The following is a 22,358-nucleotide window of genomic DNA, read 5'->3' as shown; positions in this document are numbered from 1 at the left end:
GGTTTAGTCTGGTAAATCAAAAAATATATATATTAAAAGAAATATATATATGGACTTATTTGTCTCAGGTACTCAATTGACAATTTTTTAATGACAGATTAGAAGTGGTTTCAATGAGCCTCCTCAGACACACAGACACACAGAGACACACACACACGGCACACAGGAAGCTGTCCATCCTTCCATCATGGGTCCATTTTAACAGCTGTAAGGGGAAGCCCTTCCGTCACAGTGTGTGGGTTTTAACACACCTCTTCTCTCTCCCCGGAGCAGAAGATCACCCAGGAGAGGGAGAAGTTTGCAGATGAGGACAGCATCTTCTTCACGCTGGGAGAATGCGGCCTCATCTCCTTCTCCGATTACATCTTCCTCACCACCGTGCTCTCCAGTATGTATCTGATTGAACACCTATGCCAGGGGTCTTCAACAGGGGGTCCCCAGAGTTACTACATGGGGTCCGCCAAATCATTGTGATAGGATAATTATTTTAAATGAACAACTGTAACCCCCACATCCCTATTCTGAGGAGAACTTAAAGCAGAAAATAGCAGATCTACAAGCTCTCAACGCCTCGCACTGTGAGGCGTTGAGAGCTTGTAGATTGGCTATTTTTGGCAAAAATATTTGGTGTAGAGGTTAAACAATGTAAGTGGTTAAATGTCTGAAAAAACACATTAACACAAATCCAACATAGACTGATGACAGTGCTTTCAAACAAGTCTATGAATCTATCTATGAAATCTATGAAAATCTGCAACACAATTTAATACAATATGCAATGGGGGTCCCTGCTTAATATCTCTCTCTCTCTCTCTCTCTCTCTCTCTCTCTCTCTCTCTCTCTCTCTCTCTCTCTCTCAGCTAAGGGGTCCTTGATCTGAAAAAAAAAACAAAAAAACAAACAAAAAAAAAAAAACGTATACAATGTTTGAATAACCAAAGTATACAATCTCTGTCAATGAGGTCAGCTTTGACTAGATTTCGCACACAGGCTGTTTTCCTGTTAATTATTTTATAGTTTAGGTAATGTGTTTTTTTGGTTTGCATTTGTTTATGTAACACCCAGGATTTCGAACTCGTGTCTCCCACGCGCAAAGCCAATATTTTAACCACTAGAGTACAGTAGACCAAAGGGGGACCGGGGAGATATTGGTCATCAGGCTAAAGCAAGCAGTGAGTCACTGCTACATTTTCTCCAAAAAACATTGCCGAAATTACCTGAATAAATGAGTCAATTATAAATCATGGCAATTTTACATTTGTTCATAAATCAATCTTTTCCCCGGGGGCAATTGTTGGCTACACTTTTAAAAATCAATCCACAATCCACAAATCGTTCAAATGCATGACCTAACTTTGACTCAAAATGACCTAGCAATGATATTTAGCGTGTTGGATTATCCAGCTCGAGCTGGGTTTTCCTGTCTCTGCAAATTGATTTTCATTCTGAAATGAACGGAATCCACTGGTTGCCTCCAAAAAATCAACCAAACCACAGTATGCTTTGGGAAACGGTTTGCAGTAATAATCAATGGGCTAAACATGTCAGACCTCTAGTCTATAGGGTCCATTAAATACTGTCAGGATTTTAGCTTGTTTGTCCCTTACACCAGGATTCTTGAACGTTTTCAGGCAAAGGACCCCTTAGTTGAGAGAGAGACGAAGCAGGGACCCCTACAACCTGTTCATAGATATAGTTTCATTGTTTGACAGCACGATCAACAGTGTATTTTGGATTCATGATAAAGTGTTTTCAGATATTTAACCACTTGAACCGTCAATACTTAATAAACTCGACCTTTCACTCTGTACTTAGTCTACTCTTTTCCCCCTCCAAAGCTTTTTGCCGAAAATAGCCGATCTACAAGCTCACAACGCCTCGAGCTTGTAGATCTGCTATTTTTTGGCTAAAGTTCTCAGAATATAGACGCTAGGGTTCAAGTGGTTAATATAAGAAAGGGGGGGGGGGGGAAAAGTTCCCATCACACAAAGATTTGGAGGACCCCCTGTAGTAACTCTGAGGACCCCCTAGGGGTCCCGGACCCCCTGTAGAAGACCCCTGCCCTACACTTTATGTCTTTGTTTCCCTGCTTTTGCTTGCCTGGTTAATAAACCAGACTGTTGTAGTACGGTCTGGCACCGATCCATTGAGATTCTATTTCCTCAACCAGCTTCAAGGGTTGGCCAATCAGGGTTGTATGCTTGGGGAACGTGGTTTCTGTAGGCTTGGGGCACGTGGTTTGGGGCAAACCCCAGAAATGAAAACTCTTCCTGAGATCCCAGACTCTCTTCCCAAAACGAAGTGTGTGATAGAGGCTGGCAACGCCAGGCAATGCTTTTGCCACCTAAAAGAAGAAGAAAATCCATTTCATCACTGTCCATTCTGCTTTACAAATGTCTGTATATACAGTAATAATGCTCGCTAGGCCAGAAGGATCTCCTCCTGCTCAGTACGGTGTAAATAACTGTCAGTTGCTGCAACGGATAACGGCTTGTCTGGCAAGTTATCTGTATTAGTTATCTTGTTTCACTGAAAGAGTGGTTTGTCTTGTTGTTTTCTCTATAACTGAGCTACAGCCATATCGATGTACAGGATGTGTTGTTGGCCTTGAGAGTTTCATTCCGTTATGAATGGTTTGGACAGTCCAGTTCCTCTCCTTTCCAAAAGGGCCAGTAAAACGTTTAAATTCCCAGCTCGACTTGACCGTTCAACAACGCTTATCTCATTGGTATGAGATTGTCGCCGGGGAGATGCTCAAGGGCAAGTCGTTCATTAGCACACGGGCAGGACACCTTATGCTCGGTCTCAGTCCATTTAACAATCCATCTAAAAAGGATCTCATCTTTCATGACGCGCGCACGTGTGCACGCACGCACGCACGCACGCACGCACGCACGCACGCACGACACACACACACACACACACACACACACACACACTCTGTTCCCTCCTGTCAGCAATTCATCTTTATCGCCCCATACACAGTCTCCCATGCATCCCATATCTGATTGAGTCGGTATTGAACTCTGCAGGTTATTTTTTCTGGGGATACAGTGATACAGCCCTGTTGTGTTGTCCTGTGTGCCGATCTCGTTATCATGAGCCGTGTGTCCCTGACTTTTCTGCATGTGTGTGTGTGTGTGTGTGTGTGTGTGTGTGTGTGTGTGTGTGTGTGTCCCGTGGCGTCTAGCTCCCCAGAGGAACTTTGAGATTGCCTTCAAGATGTTTGATTTGAACGGCGACGGAGAGGTGGATCTGGAGGAGTTTGAGCAGGTCAGGATTCAGCAGCACACCATTCAAAATAACCATTGATGGAAAAATGACTCACTTTTTACCAATACTGCAATGTAGATGCACTCTGTTACAAGTAAAAGTCTGGAGTTCAAAAATGTACTTGAGTAAAAGGACAGAAGTATTGGTATGAAAATGTACTTGAAGCACCAAATGTAGAAAGTACTCGTTACGCAGAATGTCCCATTTGACAAGTTTTCAAATGTATAAAATCTTTTTAAAATAGCAGATCTACAAGTTTGTAGGTTGGCTATTTTCAAATGGCTGAAATGTATATAGGGCTGAAGTGGTTATGTATGTTTTGTAATAATAATCAAAATCTACAAAGTAACTACGTAGTAACTAAAGTTTTTAAATAATTGTAGTCCAATTGAGTAAAAGTACAATATTTGTCTCTGAGATGTAGTGGAGCAGAAGTAAAATTATTGAAAATTGAAAATACAAAATAAAGTACAAATACCTCGAAAGTTTATTTATGTACAGTACTTAAGTAAATGTACTTTACTTAAGTACATTTCCACCACTGCAAACACTGCAAAATATAATTCAGATATAGCACATCAACAATCAACAAAAAAGAGCAAGACTGCCCATTACAATAGCATATACCACAATATCTACATCTAGATCGTATCTCAGTTAAGTCATTTTACACAAAGAGGCAATAAGGATAAGCCCTGCACTGACATACTCTTCTGAGGAAGAAAAAGCGCAGTGCTATTGTGTTACAGCCTAATATCTCTCTGCCATTACTGTTACTGGTCTGATGGCTTTTCAGTAGCACTACAGCAATACCACTGCTCCCATTAGCACTGTCATAGAGGTGCTTTCTTCAAACATCAGTCGGACCTCGTCATATCAAAGAGGCTTTTTATGTAGAACAGGGGTCTTCAACAGGGGGTCTGGGACTCCGAGGGGGTCGTCAGTGTTACTACAGGGGGTCCTCCAAATCTTTGTATGATAAAAACTTTTTTTATATTAACCAATTGAACTCTAGCGTCCATATTCTGAGAACTTTAGCCAAAAATAGCAGATCTACAAGCTCACAACGCCTCGCGTGAGCTTGTAGATCGGCAATTTTCGTCGAAGAGCTTTGGTGTAGAGGGGAAAAGAGCAGACAGTACAGAGTGAAAGGTCAAGTTTATTTAGTATTGACGTTTCAAGTGGTTACATTTCTGAAAACACTAATTGACATGAATCCAAAATACACTGATGATGTGTTGTCAAACGATACACTATATGGAATCTACGAAAAGGAAGTGGAGGTCCCTGCTTCATCTCTCTCTCAACTAAGGGGTCCTTGGCCTGAAAATGTTGAAGACCCCTGATTTAGAACTTCTTTCTTCACTAATAGACCTGTTTAACACAACTAGTGCCTCTTAATCTGAAGGTTTGCTTGGTGCCTCGGTGCCACGCCGTTTCCTCCATAGGCCGCCGCTATTATTTTGAAGGGCTGGAAGGGGGTTGTTTTTGTTTTTTTGGATTATCACTTGACGGCAACAATTACGTCATCTAGTCACATGACAGTGTGGGTCCAGAAGGGAAACATGGCTGCGCCCATCCCGAGTCTAGAGTGTGCAGAGTGGAGACCCCTCTTTGTATACAAATGTCTTTTATGAGTTATTGAAGTTTCTTCATGGGCCTCTCAATGGATTTACTATGGAGGAGCTTCACTTCGCGTGCACGCCCGACGTGCGTTGTAAACAAATCGCGGACATTACCGATGCGGGCGGGACCGGAGCGACGTACAGTAAGTAATAATATCTTTACTGTATATACAGTAAGATTGACAGTCCTCACCGTCAACGGCGCCATGGTATTAACCCTTTCAATGACGGTGAGCGTCGTCAACAGCAGCAGAACAGTTAAAAAGGGGGAAGCCACTGAATAACTTGCTTGGACGTCCTCTGGTTTTTCCGCTAGATTTGTTATTTTCTGTTTCTAAGGGACTTCACTATACCAGTGGTTCTCAACCAGTGGTCCAGGGACCGCCAGTGGTCCTTGAGGGGGTTCCAAGTGGTCCTCAGCTAAGTAAATGATGGAGAGATGCTAACCAAATTGACCTGTATAGATCTTTAACTGTTGAGAGTGTAAAATGAAACCAAATGAACACTTTTGGTTTCATTTTACGCTCTCAAGTGTTAAATTATTGTTAAACACCTTCATTACTTCATTACTGTTTTGATCGTTTGCCTGTTATCTCTCCTATGGTACGACATCAATACAGCATGGAATTGTGGAAAAGATCTTATCCAACGACAAAGAAATATTCTAGAGGCTAAATCTCATCAAATGGTGGTCCCTGTTTCAAATGCCTTGATATGAAAAAGGTTGAAAACCACTGTACTGTACAATTGTTAACATCGGCGCTCAGATGACAGGGATATGGATCTTCCCTTTCACCACAGAGACTAGGGCTTTGACTCCTCCTCAGTGCCTCCAGCTTGGCTGGGCATTCAAAGGAAACTGATAGCATTGACTTGTCACTGCTAGAACTTAGCAGTGACATGGGACTAGAATACACAGGGAATCGAGAGAATCATCATAATTGCTACATTGGGCAGGGCTGTCACGATTATGACATTTTACATGACGATTAATTGTCACTCAAATAATTGCGATTAATGATTTAATTGTTACTTGACAATTACATTCCTTCCGTTAGGCTTGTAGGCTTTGAAGTTGCACATGGCAAATATGATACATAACCTAAATGTACAAAGATACAAAGACATATTTGACAACTCTATACTTAAAAAAATAATATTGATAGTGGAAATAGCCGATCTACAAGCTCACAACGTGTCGCATTGCGATGCGTTGTGAGCTTGTAGATCTGCTATTTCCATTATTTTAGAAAATGTTTGAAAATATGAACATTTTTTAATATGTAAAAAATGATGACGATTATGACAAAATGATTGCGAATGTCAAATAATTGCGATTAGACGATTATGTAATAATTGTGACAGCCCTAACATTGGGAGGTACAGGAAGATTTTTAATTTTATTTTTTGTCATTTGTTAGCAGTGGTGTAAAGTAACTAAGTACATTTACTTATGTACTGTACTCAAGTACGGGGTTAGTTCTACTCCACTACATCTCAGAGGCAAATCTTGTACTTTTACTCCACAAAATGTATTTGAAAACTTGAGTTACTAGTTACTTTGCAGATATAAAGACATAATATTATAAAACATACATAAACCACTTTAGCCTATTTTATACCTTGGATATTTGAAAATAACCGATCACAACGTGTCGCATAGCGACGCGTTGTGAGCTCGTAGATCTGCTATTTTCAAACATTTTGTACTTTCACACTTTCATACTTTTACTCTTTTCATACATTTTGAATTCCGGACTTTTACAGCAGTATTGATACTTTTGATAAAGTAAAATATGTGAGTACTTTTCCCCCCACTGTTTGTTAGTATAAAGGTCTTATATCATCATGATGCTTTCCCTTCACATGGTCCAGGTCCAGAGCATCATCCGTTCTCAGACCAGTATGGGCATGCGGCACCGAGACCGCTCCACCACGGGGAACACCCTGAAGACAGCCGGCTGCAGCTCTGCTCTCACCACATATTTCTTTGGAGCCGACCTCAAGGGCAAGCTCACCATCGGCAGTTTCCTGGAGTTCCAGAGGAAACTGCAGCATGACGTGCTCAAACTGGAGGTTAGATTTCACAGCAGTTTTGCCCAAGTGTGTAGAGTTGATCTGTGATACCATTTAGACCGGGTACGCCTTATTGTGTGTTATTATTTTATGCTTTAACTATTAAAAAATAGCAGATCTACAAGCTCACAGCGCGGCACCGAGTGCCGCGCTGCGAGCTTGTAGATCTGCTATTTTTGAAAAATCGTGAACATTTGAATTTTGACCAGATTTTGACCCGATTCTATGAGTGTCTTCTAAATCCTTCTAAGGTTTTTTTTTTTTTTTTTTAAACACGTTTCTACGTCAGTGGTTCTCAAACTCTTTCCTGTCAAGGACCCCTAGAATTATATGTATTTGGACACCGACCCCTGTCTCAAAATATTTTGTATCGGGGACGCCCAGAAGCAAATATTTGAGTTACAACTGTTTACTTTAAAAATGAGATATTCAAAGATTTGCTCAAATTGTCATGATTTTTCAACAATAGTTTAAGATTGTATATCTGCTATTTTTCATTTGTCAAGTGTGTAGAGTTGTCTGTGATACCTAGGAAGATTAGCCTTAGAATTAGAAGCCCCGAGTCTGAAAATGCTCAGGTAAAGTTACCGTGACGCAAGACCAAATATGAGAAGATAATATTGAGATCAATACGTTGGTTTATTCATGAGAATGCATTCTGAGAGATACAGAGAAAATCTACAGTTTTCATACAGGATTTAAGACACTCCCCTCAAAGGAGGGAGACAGAGACGTCATTATAAGGAGAAGAGCCCTGTGTACTTATCTTTCTGTACCAGGCACCTGGGTAGCACAAGGTTGCAATAATATGATCTCATCTCAAGTTGATGAACTCAGTGTAGGTTTAAGGTCATACTGACACAGTTTTAGGTTTACGCTATTGGAAACTCAAGTAATATAATGAGCTATCTTTAATGACAAGACAAATGTAAACACTTTAAACATTAATTATTAAAATAGAATCACGTTATAAAAACCTCTTTATCAACCTTTTAAAAAGAAAAGATTATCGTGAGCCTACATGGGCAAGGCTAACAAAAAGAGAGAAAGGACTAATGCTGGGTTCACACTGGATGTGGAGTAGATGAGCTGCGAACTGCTGCTAAGCCAATTCTATGTCCTGTGAGTGAACCCAGCGTTACGGGTGAAGAAATCTATATAACTAGTGAGGTGTATGTGCATAAGAGCCTTATGCTCGGTCTCAGTCCATTTAACAATCCATCTAAAAAATATCTCATCTTTCATGACGTGATACGCACCTTAGTAAACCTTTTCATGTACACATTGTTTTCAATATTTAGTTTAAAGTATTTCTAAAATAATCATGATATTCGTTATTGTCCCTTTTTTTAAATCATGATTAAGTAGGGTATATTTATTTAGGGTTCTACTGGTTCTACCGAATGAAGATCCGCCCTCGCTGTGGTTGCAGACAATAGCATTCATCTCTGCTAGCATTTCGGACCGGATATAGAAATATGACAGATTTGAAATAGCTGAAAAACAGGCTTTAAAAAGAGTCTGTAGACACCATTCCGGACTGGATATAGAAACATGACAGATTTGAAATGAAAAAAAGCTGAAAAACAGGCTTTAAAACTGCTCCAATGGCACAATTTCTACAGTCAATGGTTATACTCCATTTTATTTCCCCCTCTGGGACCCCTCAGCACCCCTTTCCTGTCTGCTTCCAGCGGAGCTAAAGCACTGATTGCTGTTGAGCATACCATATGGTTCCTGTATTAATTAGCGTAGACTAGCTAGTTCTGCCGACATGCCATCCGAAGCGCTGAGAACAGGATTTCTTCTGCCTGAGAGTCACTCTGCAGTACCTGCCCTGTCGTTAATGAGCTCGCCGCTCTGCTGCTTCTAGGAGCCAAATGATAAAACTGCAGTTAACACTTGACCATCCTCACCTTCAGGGGTGTCACACCAAATTCACTCACATTTTGTGCTTTAACTATTGAAAAATAGCAGATATACAAGCTCACAAGCTTGTAGATCTGCTATTTTTGAAAATTCGTGAAAATGTGTGCGGGGTCTGAATATTTCGAATCCAAGGTTTTATGAAAAACCTATGTTTCTATGTCAGTGGTGCTCAAATATTTTCCTGTGAAGAACCCCCAAAATGATATGTATTAGGCCACGGACCCCCATCTCAAAATATTTTATTCCAGGGACCCCCCAGAAGCAAAATTTGAGTTACAAATGTTCGCTTAAAAAGTACATAATATATTAAAAGATTTGCACACATTTTCACAACTTCACAACAAATAGCAGATCTACAAGCTTGCCGCGCTGTGAGCTTGTATATCTGCTATATTTCATTAGCTAAAGTATAATTAAGGCCCCTCCACCTTGGGCCCTAGTAACTAAGTCCCACTCCCCCCCCCCCCCTTGTGACACCCCTGCTCATCTTTAAGACTCTGACTGTGTCAATGCCTCTATCTCTATACCTCCCTCCCTCCCTCCCTCTCTCTCTCTCTCTCTATCTCCCTCTCTCCCGCCTTCTCTCTCTCTCTCTCTTTCCCTCTAATTGCTGATGCTGCATCACTGCTTGGGCTTTAATTCAGCACCTAAATCTTTTTCATGGCCGGATGGCCTCCAGTTGCTTAACCCCCCCCCACCCCACCCCACACACAAACCTGCACCTACTGTTTTTCTCTATCATGTTTGATTTACACTTGCCAAAGAAAATAGCTGATCTACAAGCTCACAACAACGGGGGCATGCAACACCATCTTAAAGATATATAGTTTTTGCTTTTATGCCTTTATTGATAGGGATAGACCGTTGGACCGACATGAAAAATGGGGGAGAGAGATGGGGAGTGACACGCAGCAAAGGCCGTTGGGATTGGGACTCGAACCCGCGACACGCTGTCGGGCCCCAGGCCCTTTGCGACACCATCTTAGAACAAAGAAAAAAATCAGGCCTCACTTTCTGACTCACTTCTGCATTTCATATATTATATTATGTATTTCATATATTATATTACTGCCCTGCAGTCACATAGTTTAGCGTGAAATTCAAATTCACATATACGTAAAAAAAAGGGCAGAACTTTTCCATGTAGACGGAGAGGGCGTGAAATGGGAGAATCGGGGTGCGACCGGAGGGCATGTGGTGGTTCTTACTTCATGAGCCTATCCGTGCGTGGCCAGTGCACAGTGAAGTGTAAAGGGCCGCGCTGCGGTCTTTTTAATCAGCCCTTCAGCTCTGCTCTCACCAAGACAGACTTCCATTTGTGCGTGAACGTGTCAGGAGGGTGAGGAGGGCAGCTCCGGGCCGCAACACTTGGCGTGTTTGCACTCCGAGTCATTCCCCTTTCCCTCGCAGGCTTTATTTTGGCTTTGTCATGACTCGCGAAACCCGAGCTGTCAGAAGTGTGTTGGAATTAGCATTTTGAAAGCTGGCTGGCGGGGGAGGGGGAGGGGGGTCTGAGGCCCCCCTCCCCGTGGCTGTCATTTGGCCGCAGATGTAAATCAGCCCGTATTGACCTGACACGGCCAGGCCTACTGTTGCCAGCCGTGCTCCATTGGAACGCTATAAAAATGCACATGCAGAATTAATGTCGCCACGCCAACCCCCAGAGGCGTGATTCAACTTGAAGGCTGACACCAGTATTTACCGTTTCCCATCTCTCTCTAGTGGTCTCTCCCTCTCCTCGCTCTCTTCGTCCTTTCCAGCTGTGCCCGGCACTCAATCTTTGCTAGAGCCCAGTCAGCCCACCCATATATCTGATTATTATGACTTCTTCTTTTTGGACGACACTGGTATTGACAATTATGCAGCCGATAACCCGATTTCCCAATTATGGGCATGGCAAAAATATTTGTACGTTCTCAAAAAGTGTTAAAACCGTTTCAGAAACGGACGATTGTACAGATCCTTCTAAAAAAAATAGAATATTGTGTAAAAGTAAATTTTGTTCTGTAATATAATTCAAAATGAGAAACTTTTAATATATTCTAGATTAATTGCGCATGCAGTGAAATATTCAAAACCTTTTTTTTTGTTTTAATTAGGATTTTTAATATTATACGAGACCACTCAAAAGAAAGATTTATAATACAGAAATGACAACCTTCTGAAAAGTGTGTTAATTTATGCACACAATACTTGGTCTGGAATACTTTCATCAATGGGGAAAATGAACTTTTACACAATATATTTTGTGTATATTGTGATTTGTTTGTATACTTTGATAACACGTTTTTTTCTTGTTTTGTTTGACAAATTATCAGTCAAAAACATCAATAAGTAATCGGTGGGCTAGGATTGTCCCAAAATCAGGAATGCCATTGATTGAACCCAGAAGTGTGGCATTGGTTCTAGTGATGGGACGATAAGCGATATTATCGTATATCGTGATAAAAAACACTCATGATAATTGTATCGTGGAGATTTAATTTATCGTGATATTGTCCTCCGTCATGCACTGGGATCAATTCACCTTTTATTTGCCGAGCTGCATATCCGGTACCACTTAAACCCTCTAGAATTGTTAAAAGATACTTATAATATACGTACTTGATACAGTCTTTTTTTTTCACTCTATCAAATGTCTTTGCCAAAAAATAGAAGATCTACAAGATTTCGATTATCGCAATAATATCATAAATCGCGATTTCTTTTGTCACAATAATCGTGATATGACATTTTCATATCGTCCCATCCCTAATTGGTTCTGGTTCTAATCGTCGACGGTCTCTCTCCCCTCCACCGCAGTTTGAGAGGAACGACCCGGTGGACGGCAGGATCTCAGAGAGGCAGTTTGGAGGCATGCTGCTGGTGTACAGCGGTGTCCAGTCCCGGAAACTCAAACTGATGCAGAAGGGCCTGAAGAAGATGTTCAAGGATGCACAGGTTTGTAAACATGAATGGTTGAATGAACACATTTTTATTTTACGTGTCTTGTCAAAACACCCATCCATCCCTTACACTATTATGTGACACCAAAAACACAAATAAACAATATCACATTCACTTCCTGGAGACAAAAAAAGAATTGGTTAATACTACCCCAAAACAATATAAGCACATCACATAGTATATGTTTTCTTTGTCCGTTTGTGCCATGCTTTCTCTAAATATTCTGCAAGTGCGAATATCTTATGTTCAAAGATCCATACACTTCTCTCTGCGTCGCTTAACCAAATATCTATTATCAATTATCTTGATAATAGGGGGTCAAATACCAGTATTTGATACAAAGGGAAAACACCTGGTCGTACACACAAAGACATGTATTGGAGAGGTTAGCGCCGCTAAGAAAAGGACGGTGAGCCTGACAGCTCATCCAGCAACAGCTCCTTTAAGACCTTCGGTAGTAGCGATGTTCCCAGCGGTTAGTTTCACTGACGTGTACATCACATTTTTTAAACCTAATATATTCGAATATGAAATGAAAAAGATTGAGAATCACTGAAATATAGCTCTGAGAATGTGGAAGTAGACAATGATGTGTATGTGCCTCAGGGATGGGTGATCAGGCGTGTGTGTGTGTGGGTGTGTGTGTGTGTGTGTGTGTGAGCGCGCTTGTGCGTGCGCTCAATCCGTGCATGTGTTTGATGTAGATGAAAGGTAATCACCGGCCGAGGATGGCAGTGTCAGAGCCTTCCTCTGACAACCTGCCCAACGCTGGCTCATTTCCTCTGCCTCTTCTCTGGGCCCACGGTCTGCATACAAAGCACCCGGCATCCCTGAAGTTTAGGCCTCCGTGCCTCTCTCTGAACCACTCGGCTCTGATATTCATCAACAATCCTATTACTCCGTTCCCCTTTTAGGTGGAATATTGGCAACTGGCAGCGCAAGCTGTGCACAGGGAAACATTTCTGCTTTTTCCTTTGCTCGTCCCTCTGGTGTAAGGCTCTCTCCTCCCCTCCCTCCCCTCCCCTGTCAGAGGCAGTGCCACAATGCAGCGAGCAAAGAGAAAAATGGCCTGCTGGGATGCACGGAAGGCAGGGAGGAAAGCACACTCGGCAACAGCCGCAGGGGCGTCACAAGGGGGGGGGGGAGTGGGACTGAGTTACTAGGGTCCAAGGTGAAGGGGCCTCAATTACTTTAGCTATTGAAAAATAGCAGATAGCTTGTAGATCTGCTATTTTTTTTTAAGTCGTGAAAATGTCTGCAAATCTTTGAATATATATTTAAGCGAACATTTGTAGATGGGGGTCTGTGGTCAAATACATATAATTTTGGGGGTCCTTTACATGAAAAGGTTTGAGCACCACTGACATAAAAACATATATATATATTTTTTTTTTAAACCTTGGGATTTTAAATATTCAGAGACTTTTCACGATTTTTCAAAAATAGCAGATCTACAAGCTTGCAGCGCTGTGAGCTTGTATATCTACTACTTTTCAATAGTTAAAGTACCCAGGGCCCAGAATTTGGTGCGACACTCCTGCTACCGTCCCTGTTATGGGGGCAAACGTTGGGGCCAGAAATAAGCGCTCTATTAGCTCGCAACATGACGCATTGTGAGCCGGTAGACCGGCTATTTACGATGAAAAAGGTTTGATGTTGAGGGATAAAAGGAGGGAGCCTACTAGTACGGACCCCCTGGGGACTCCAGTTAACCAAGTACAGTATATAGGTTATAGTATATATATATTTATGCATATTTTACTATGCTCGCTCTTATTCAAGCTGTTGGTTTGACAGGTGGTCCCAGGCCGGTGGCCACCACGTCACTGTAAATGAGCCCCGTCACTTAATTAGCTGTATTCATGTTACACCTCCGGTACGCACATCCCCAAAGGCACTGCAGAAATCTCTCTCTCTCTCTCTCTCTCTTTCTCTCTCTCTCACTCACACACCCCCAGGACAGCAAGCATGTAATAGGGGGTCTCTCTGTGATTTGCATAAATGTATCACAGATGTCAAACTTGGTTACGATAAGGCTAGCTTCTGTGGTTAAACGCCTCAATTAGCCAAGAGAGAGAAGGAAGACTGAGGGTCATGGAAACATATATATCGTCGTTGTCGGGTGAAAACCTTGTATGTCCAAAACCGTTCGTTTTGCATTTATCATTTTAATAATGATTTAAACTAGTGAAAACAGCTGATCTACAAGCACACAACGCCCCGCGGTGCGAGGCGTTGTGTGCTTGTAGATCTGCTGACTTTTGTGCAACGGCCTTGTATGATGAAGCAGGGCTTTACTTTGCGAAAGAGCGTACAAATTTGAAACTTGGAGATACAAGGCGTATAAGGTCAACGACCATATACGCCTCCCTCCCGGCGCTGCCAGGCAGAGCGGCTGTAGCTCGGCCTCCCCGGGGAGTTAAAGACTGCAGTCATCATTTCTGCTTCTCATCCTCCCTTTCTCTGCCTCCCTCTCATCTCCTCTTATACATGTCTCTCTGCCAGACCTGCAAGGTAGATTAAAAGTGGCATTCACTGACTGTACCAGCTGCTGTTTAAGCACATGACACAATCAGTATTGTGACAGGTGTGCGTGCGTGTGCAACTCTGTCTGCCTCCGTCTGTCTGTGTCTTGTTATTTATCTGTGTGTGTCAGATTAGTTCCTCCCACCACATCATGCCATTGAGCTGCTTCCTAAGAGTAAGTCGGAGAGGCTTATTAACTCTTTTACCGCTTCGGACGTTCCCGTTCGCCCCAATTTTCAACCCAGCTCGTTGCCAATACGGCTCGTTCTTTTTACCTTGTCTGATGACTGTAAGCTGATGATAGTCCTTGGGCTGGACGAGATATCGGTACCGCTGAGGGGGCAAAACCTTACCTATACTAAATTGTTTTTAGGGTCAATATAAGTAAATTAAAATATGATAGACTTTCCATAGGAGTAGCTTTTTATATTTTTTGCCATTTTGTTATTTTCCTCTATAGGCGGATTTTCATTCATGCATATCTTGTTATTGGCTCATGTTCAGGACATATTGCAAGGTTTTATATTATATGTTTGGTATTATTTTTAAGGGGACACTTTGAGCTTTAATTCAAGCCCTTTTGTGAATATGTATGATAAGTACAGTGGTCACTGGAGCTCTTCAAAACTTTAATAACTCAGATTTTCCCACAATTTCCGCCTAAACCATATATTTTATTTTAGTTCTGTGGCATCAAGAAACATCAGAGACACAAAACACAACAACTAGAATACAGACAAGACCCCAAGGATTCAGGAAATGTATAATTTACCCACAGTATTTCATTCTGAGGTGGTCATTTTCATCCAAATTAGATACAGTCTTTTCGGTGCACGGCTCAAAAGAACATGCGAGGTGAAGAAGTTGCCAGCACTCAAGGAATCTCCTTTTCTTTTTCTTTTTTTGTTTTATTTACCTTACAACAAGCTCAAAACGGATGCGTTTCGACCATCTAGGTCTTCATCAGCGTTTGAAGACCTAGATGGTCGAAACGCGTCCGTTTTGAGCCTGTTGTGAGGTAAATAAAACATAGACTATCTGCTATGAAAGAAATACATTATGCTATTTACAATTTGATCCATGCTCAGCTCTGCACCAAGCAAAGATACTGGATTGGTTTTAAAAATGTAGACAAAAGACACTGGTGTCTACATGACAAGAAAGAGACTGAGGAGAAAGTGGTACAGTCAGCTGGGGCCTCAGGGAATGCCAGTTTTTGGAGGGGCACAAGGCCAAACTGAGGTGCAACGAAAGCCATGGCCTTCTTGGCCTCCCTGAAATTCCTTCCCTGATAGTATGCTCTAAATAAACTAGTGGTTCTCAAAATGTGTAGTTTCAAGAACCTCTATAACTCTGAGAGGGTACAAATGTAACCACATTATGTGTCCATTAGGTTCCATTTTCACACTCCCAGAGTTACAGAAGGAGTTAAATTGCATGATTGTTTGAATATATGAGCCATTACTTTGGCACCCAAGGTGATCAATCACCAGTCTGGTTTGGGACAGTGAATGTGTTGGCACAAAGAGGAGACCTGGTTAACTCCATAGCTACACCCCTGCTCATTCACACCACATAGCTGGGGCCAGTAATCGGACGTGGGACCTTCAGTGTCCCAGGTGGTCTCTCAGTTACGGCCATCCATTGCCTTATGGATGGAGAACAGGGTCTCCATTTACAAGCTTATGGAAAGTAGTCTTTTTGCCAACACCAAAATCTGAGAAGTCTTGTCCATTGTAGATGGCAGTTTTAAAGTGTACTGTATGACAGCAACCATTTAAAAGAACATCTGCCACCCTTCTATGTCTGTAACTCTGGAAGTGTGCACATAGAACCTAATGGAAACATAATGTGGTTACATTGTACCCTCTCAGAGTTATGGAGGTTATTGAAATTAAAATGTTTGACAACCACTGTCTTAGAGCATAATAACACATCATTGGGCAGCAGTGGCTCAGGAGGTAGAGAGTAGCTTGGGAAATGGAACGTTCCTAGTTCAAAACCCGGGTTCCCCCGGAGTTGGTATCAAAGTGTCCTTGAGCAAGACACTGAACCCCTAATTGCACCCGATGAGCAGGTTGGTGCCTTGCCATGGTTTCCATCAGTGAGAGAGTAAATGTTTGAATGTTAAGTACATTGTAAAGCGCTATATCCACCTGTTTCCGCGGGAGTTTACTGGAGATTATTTGGACCTGTTTGGACCACACTTCCGGTTTAACAGCAGACATACAAGCTCACGTCGCGTCGCAGATGCAACCCATTGTGAGCTTGTAAATCACACTCGGCTGCGGCGCCGGAAGCTCGGTACAGCGTCTGCGCAATGCACTATGGGGCGTTGGAAACTTGTGGATAGATGCAGTCCATTTACCATTATGGTCTGGATGGGAAAAGAAGAGGGTATGGTAGCCATGCACTGGGGCTGAAACCTGAATGAATGTTTCTCTAGCCTAGACGGTCTCATGAAGGTCATTCATATCTGCTGCTCTCTGTATGTAAATGTATTACTGTCTGTGGACCATGTCAACTTCTTAAGGAATGTGACAATCCGTATAGGTTTCTTCCAGAGGAGTCAGAATATGGCAACGAACAGTGCATACATAAGACAACAAGTGCCTATAGGGCTATAGATCTGGCTTACAGGATAACTTGACTACTTTGTGGTTATGTAAGTGATTAAAATACTAATACATATTATACATGCTTCCAAAAGTGTTTCCTAGTTTTGACATTAAATGTGAGAGTTAGTGTTATTTATTGTTTGTAGTATAGTAGTATAATGGGACATCATCTTGGGAGGGACGCCATCTTGCATTTGGCATTAACATTTGATTAACTGGTGTTAATTTCACTGATTCAGACACATTCCTTGAACCCCAAAACCTTGGGTTAAACACCAAAACCACCTTTCTAGGTTGCATAATAATTGAGATATAGCCATTTTAAGCTCCCGGCAGCCATCCTGGGTGCCACCTTGAAAATGATGCCTTTATGGTAAATATATTTTCCTGATTTTTCGGTTCTCAAGCATGCCTAAAGGTAAAAGAACCAATTGAAACACTTTTGTATCAATGTTTAGGGAGGTTTAATGCTATTCTTTCATATAGGCCTATTGACCTGTATTTCTCATAAAAAGTGCCCGTTTAAGATAAGGCTGAAGATTACCACCTCAGAATGAAATACTGTTGGTAAATTATACATTTCCTGAATCCTTAGGGTCATGTCTGTATTCTAGTTGTTGTGTTTTGTGTATCTGATGTTTCTTGATGCCACAGAACTAAAAGAAAATATATGGTTTAGACGGAAATAGTTATTTTTATGTATTTATTAAAGGTTTGAAGAGGTCCAGTGACCACTGTACTTATCATACATATTCACAAAAGGGCTTGAATGAAAGCTCAAGGTGTCCATATAATATAAAACATTACAGTATGTCCTGAACATAAGCTAATAGAAATATATGTACCTGTGTCTAAAATGCAAATTTTCAAAGGGGGATGGTAACTTTAGCAGCTGATAACACCACTTAAGCTACCTGTCTGCAAGGTCTATCATATCAAAACTTAATCTAGAGATGTATAGGAATATAAAAATCACAACTAGAATTTGCCCACCCAGGTGGTACCGATATGTCAAATGTTGAGTATGAGCCTAAGGACTATGAGGGGTCGCGCCGCCGTGTACAGTAAAAACATCTCCCGTAACGCTGCTCTCAAAAATCCACCGCACGTTAGCAATAATGGAGTCCCAAATCACTTCCTGGCTGTTTTCTGTGGATCTGATCTAGAAAATGCATTTCTATGCTCTGAATGGATGGCAAGCGAAGTGGCCCAATTCACAGTCATTCTTTGCATAAGGCTGCCCTCTGCCGCCAGCTCGGCTAAAGTACACATATGAGCGTTGAATTGTAAAAAGAATTAGTTTGAAAATATCAATAGATAATTTTCTATATAGATAATCGCAAAGGTAAGCTGCTTTTTGCTGGCACCAGCCCCAATAAATAAATAATACATCTGGCAGTAGAACTGTTAAGCCTAACTTATTCTTTGGCAAATGTCTTATTCTCACACCGACACTTTGATTCAGTCCGAAATACGCAAATTTTTGTTTACACACTTCGGCCAAAGCATAACTTAAGGTGGGCTCACACTACAGGATAAGCGGGTGGTTTTGGGTGGCCGGAAGGGATTTTGTGATAGCCTGATGGAGGGGTGTTCCCTGTTCTAGAGCAGTGGTTCTCAACCTTTTCAGGCCGCGACCCCCAAAATAATCCTATTTTAAATGGGGAACCCAACCCACCCTGACGAGTACTAAGAGTTGAGGCATTACATTTTGTATAACACGGTTCTATTGTGAAAATAGCCGATCTACATGCTCACAACGCCTCGCGTTGTGAGCATGTAGATGTAGATGTAGATGTAGATCGGCTATTTTCACAATTTCTGCCTCTAATATTTGACAAATTTAGATTTTACTAGAGGTTCGCGGGCCTTCGGCCCGCTCACATCTAGAGTCCACGCCCTCTAAAAAAATAAATAAAATTAAAAAAATTAAAATAAAAAAAGTAAAAAAATAAAAAAAGTAAAAAAAATAAAAATAAAAAAAAAAGTTAAAAAAAAAGTTAAAAAAAAAAAAAAATTGGGGGGGGGGAACTATTGTGGCCGAACTATTGTGCCGCAGCGCGCGTTTCCGGTTGGACATATTTGACCGCCGGACACACTGGAGAGAAGTGACTGTTAAGCCTCTGCTATTTCTCTGCAGCAGGCACATGCAAACACAGTGGTGTCAAATTTCACTCTCTCTCTCTCTCGCTTGCCCGCACCCCCTCCCCTGTTGCCTCCTCTCTCTCGTGCTTAGCGAATGAGCGGACGGCATAGGGTTAGGGGCGGTACTCCTTACGTCCTAGACGACTACCTGTGAGTTGAAGTCGATGTAAAGGGGGCGTGAAGTGGGATGCGGCTCTTAGAGGAATGTATATATAAGATTAAAAAGTCCTTAAATTGTCACTTTAGAAATGTGCAGATACCCTCTATACACTTAAAACTTTATGTTGGTTTGTTTACTCTTGAGTGAAAAACAACGTTGTACATAAGTTAATTATCTTGGAACCCCCCAAATTTGGGGTCCCGACCCTCAGGTTGAGAACCACTGTTCTAGACTGATGGAGGGGCGTTCCCTGTGTTAGACTGATGGGAAGTGGTTATCATTGTAGTGTGAGCACTGAGCAGTTCAAAGATCCAATCTTAAACTTTCTGTTTCTTCACAGATGATCAGGGCCGTCCTGATCATTTCAAATATGTTAGATTTTTTCTGCATGATGACATCACTACTGCCGAGTGGAATGGCGGGGGTGGGAGCAGGAGAGTAGAAAAAAACAATACTACAAGTAGGGATGGGCAATATAATCGATACGGCAATACATCATGATAGTTTATTTCCCGATACTGTATCGATACTTCAGGCTGTACTATCGTGATACTTTTGGAGAAATAAATGTATACATAACATGCGCCAATCAAGGGTTTGTGGTCGCGCTACCCCTGGCTCTCTGTGTGTGGGGTGATACAAGCAAACAAGTCTATAAAAATAAGCAACTGGGGCAGGGCAGTCAAACGTTATTGTCTAATATTGTTTATGGGCAGTGGTTCTCTAACATTTTCATGCCAAGAGCAAGGACCGCAATTTGTTAAATATACTTTACAGAAAAACTATCCTAAAGTCGCTTTTAATAAACAGAGGCAGCCACCAACACATTTATTGACTCTCTCTTCTCCAAATAATTTTGCCTAAATTAAATAGGCCTATTATTGATTCTGCTTTTAAAGAAATATGCTATTAACCAAGTAAGCAGGAATGTTATTGAATATAATTGAAAGAGAGTGACATGGTTTGTTTTTTGCCTTGAAAATAATGAAGGGCAGACAATATGACCATACTGTCTGAATGGGAAAAGTTTTTTTTTGTTTGTTTTTTCATTAGGAGGAATTTCCAATGTTCAGTCAATTCAATAAATGAAAATGGTTTTGACTCAATTTGTCCATTGAGTTATCAATAATGTAGCCTCGGGATCCAGGCATTTCAAGAAGAAAAGCTTGGGCTAGCCCCTCTGCAATCTGGGAACCCATCATCAAAGAAAGGGCGATGGCCCCTCTGTAACTGTGGACGTCATGCATTTAGAGGGGCCACCACTTCAAAAATCCATATCACACCACTGGACCCAAGTGTCGTGATACGTATTGCATCGCGAGATTCTTGCCAATACCCATCCCTAACTGCAAGGAGATAAACGTTCGGTTAAAGAGTTTGACACGGCCACCTGTCAAAACCACTGCTCCCTGCCCCACTGTTTTCTCGACCGATAACTTTCCCCCCTCTCTTTCTCTCCATTTTAGGGCATCTCGTTTGAGGAAGTGGAGAACTTCTTCACGTTTCTGAAGAACGTGAACGACGTGGACACGGCGCTGAGCTTCTACCACATGGCCGGAGCGTCCATAGATAAAGGTACACCACCACCTCGTTATCCCTGTCCCCCTCCTCTCCCCTCCCCACCTGCTCTCCCTGTCTCTCCACTCTTTCCTCAACACCTTTTCTTGTTCACCAGACTTCTCTGCTTTCTGTTCATCCTCTGCCCAGGCTGTCTGCGGGTCCCAGGGTTGTGTAAACGCTCCAACCAGACAGATGCTTTCTCTCTCTCTCTCTCTGTGCATCACATTTCCCCTGGCCTGACTCCCAGTACTGTCCGTACCTCTGCCCTTCTTCTCCCTTTGTTGTTCAACCACTTACAGTAGGCCCCTTATACTGGAAAAATCGTGATTTTGATTATTTATTTATTGCGACCGTCAGGTCGAAAGTTACTATGAAAAGCTCCACCGGCTGTCCGTCAGTCTGTCCCTCCGTCAGTCCCTCCGTCTGTCCGTCACGTCACACTTTTGCCCCTACTCTTGTCTCTGGCACCGTTGGCCCTATCGATGCCAAACTTTGCACACACACTCCTTGGATGGCAAATCACAACCTCCGCCCCTGATTTCTCACATGGCCCTCTTCTAGCGCCACCATCAGGCCGATTTTTTGCCAAACACATTTCTGAACACTGCTCCTACAGATTTTGCCCTAAAATCACACAAAGCATCTCTGAAGTCATGTCATCAACATGGATCAGTCCCATTTCCCTTATTCCCTCCTGATTGGCTACGATTGCCTTCTACTGTAAAGTTTGTGTATGCGACCTGACGGTCACTTATCTCCCGATTAGAGAGTCTTACTGGTTTATTAAAAAAAAAGTATCCTACCATTTTTCACCCAGTGCCATTTGGCTAAGCTGTAATCCTGGGCGCTACACCGCTACTCCACCTCTGCCAACCTGGGGAGAGCCCCGAACTGAGCAACAACACTTCCTTCAGTGCATGAGGAGTGAGCAGGCCGCTTCTTATCACCTGACGGGGGGGGGGGGAGTATCCCTCGGTAGCGCGTGGAAGGAACACGTTATTCCAACCAGTTCCTTTCTCAGACAGATGGGCTCTCTCTCTGCATCCCGTTTCACTGGCCTTACTCCCAGTCCACACAGAAGTGTTCCATTTCCACTCCACTCATCCTCCTCCAACTCTTGTCATCTCTTGGACCAAAATGTCCTCTGGGCCACAAGCACACCTGCAGGCCAAAATAGTCTGGGGGGCATGAGGTTGCACATACTGTAGGTGCATAAAACCTCTTCTCGCACACCAGCAGCATCATGATGGTTCCGCACAGACACACACACACACACACACACACACACACACACACACACACACACACACACACACACACACACACACACACGCACCTGTGTCATTATCAAGGGGGTGCAGGTTCCGGCTAGGGATGGGACAATATGAACATTTTATATCACGATTATTGTGACAAAAGAAATCGCGATTTACGATATTATCGCAATAATCAAAATGCATTATCCTGCGGTGGAACATTTGCCAAAAAAATGCAGATCTA

General features: G+C 42.2%; 1 protein-coding gene across 1 annotated transcript in view; it reads left to right on the top strand.

Moving 5' to 3' along the window:
- Positions 1-22,358, top strand: part of micu1 (mitochondrial calcium uptake 1) — a 102,244-nt gene that overhangs the window by 56,832 nt on the left and 23,054 nt on the right. Inside the window, exons 6-10 of the mRNA XM_080740423.1 lie at positions 274-388; positions 3,191-3,273; positions 6,774-6,974; positions 11,706-11,843; positions 20,765-20,873. Of these exons, the coding sequence (XP_080596549.1) occupies positions 274-388; positions 3,191-3,273; positions 6,774-6,974; positions 11,706-11,843; positions 20,765-20,873 (646 nt within the window). The remainder of the gene's footprint in view (positions 1-273; positions 389-3,190; positions 3,274-6,773; positions 6,975-11,705; positions 11,844-20,764; positions 20,874-22,358) is intronic.

This window comes from Nannobrachium achirus (assembly GCF_963921795.1).
Source record: "Nannobrachium achirus genome assembly, chromosome: 13".
NCBI classification, from domain to species: domain Eukaryota; kingdom Metazoa; phylum Chordata; class Actinopteri; order Myctophiformes; family Myctophidae; genus Nannobrachium; species Nannobrachium achirus.
This window is presented reverse-complemented; position numbering and strand designations above follow the sequence as displayed.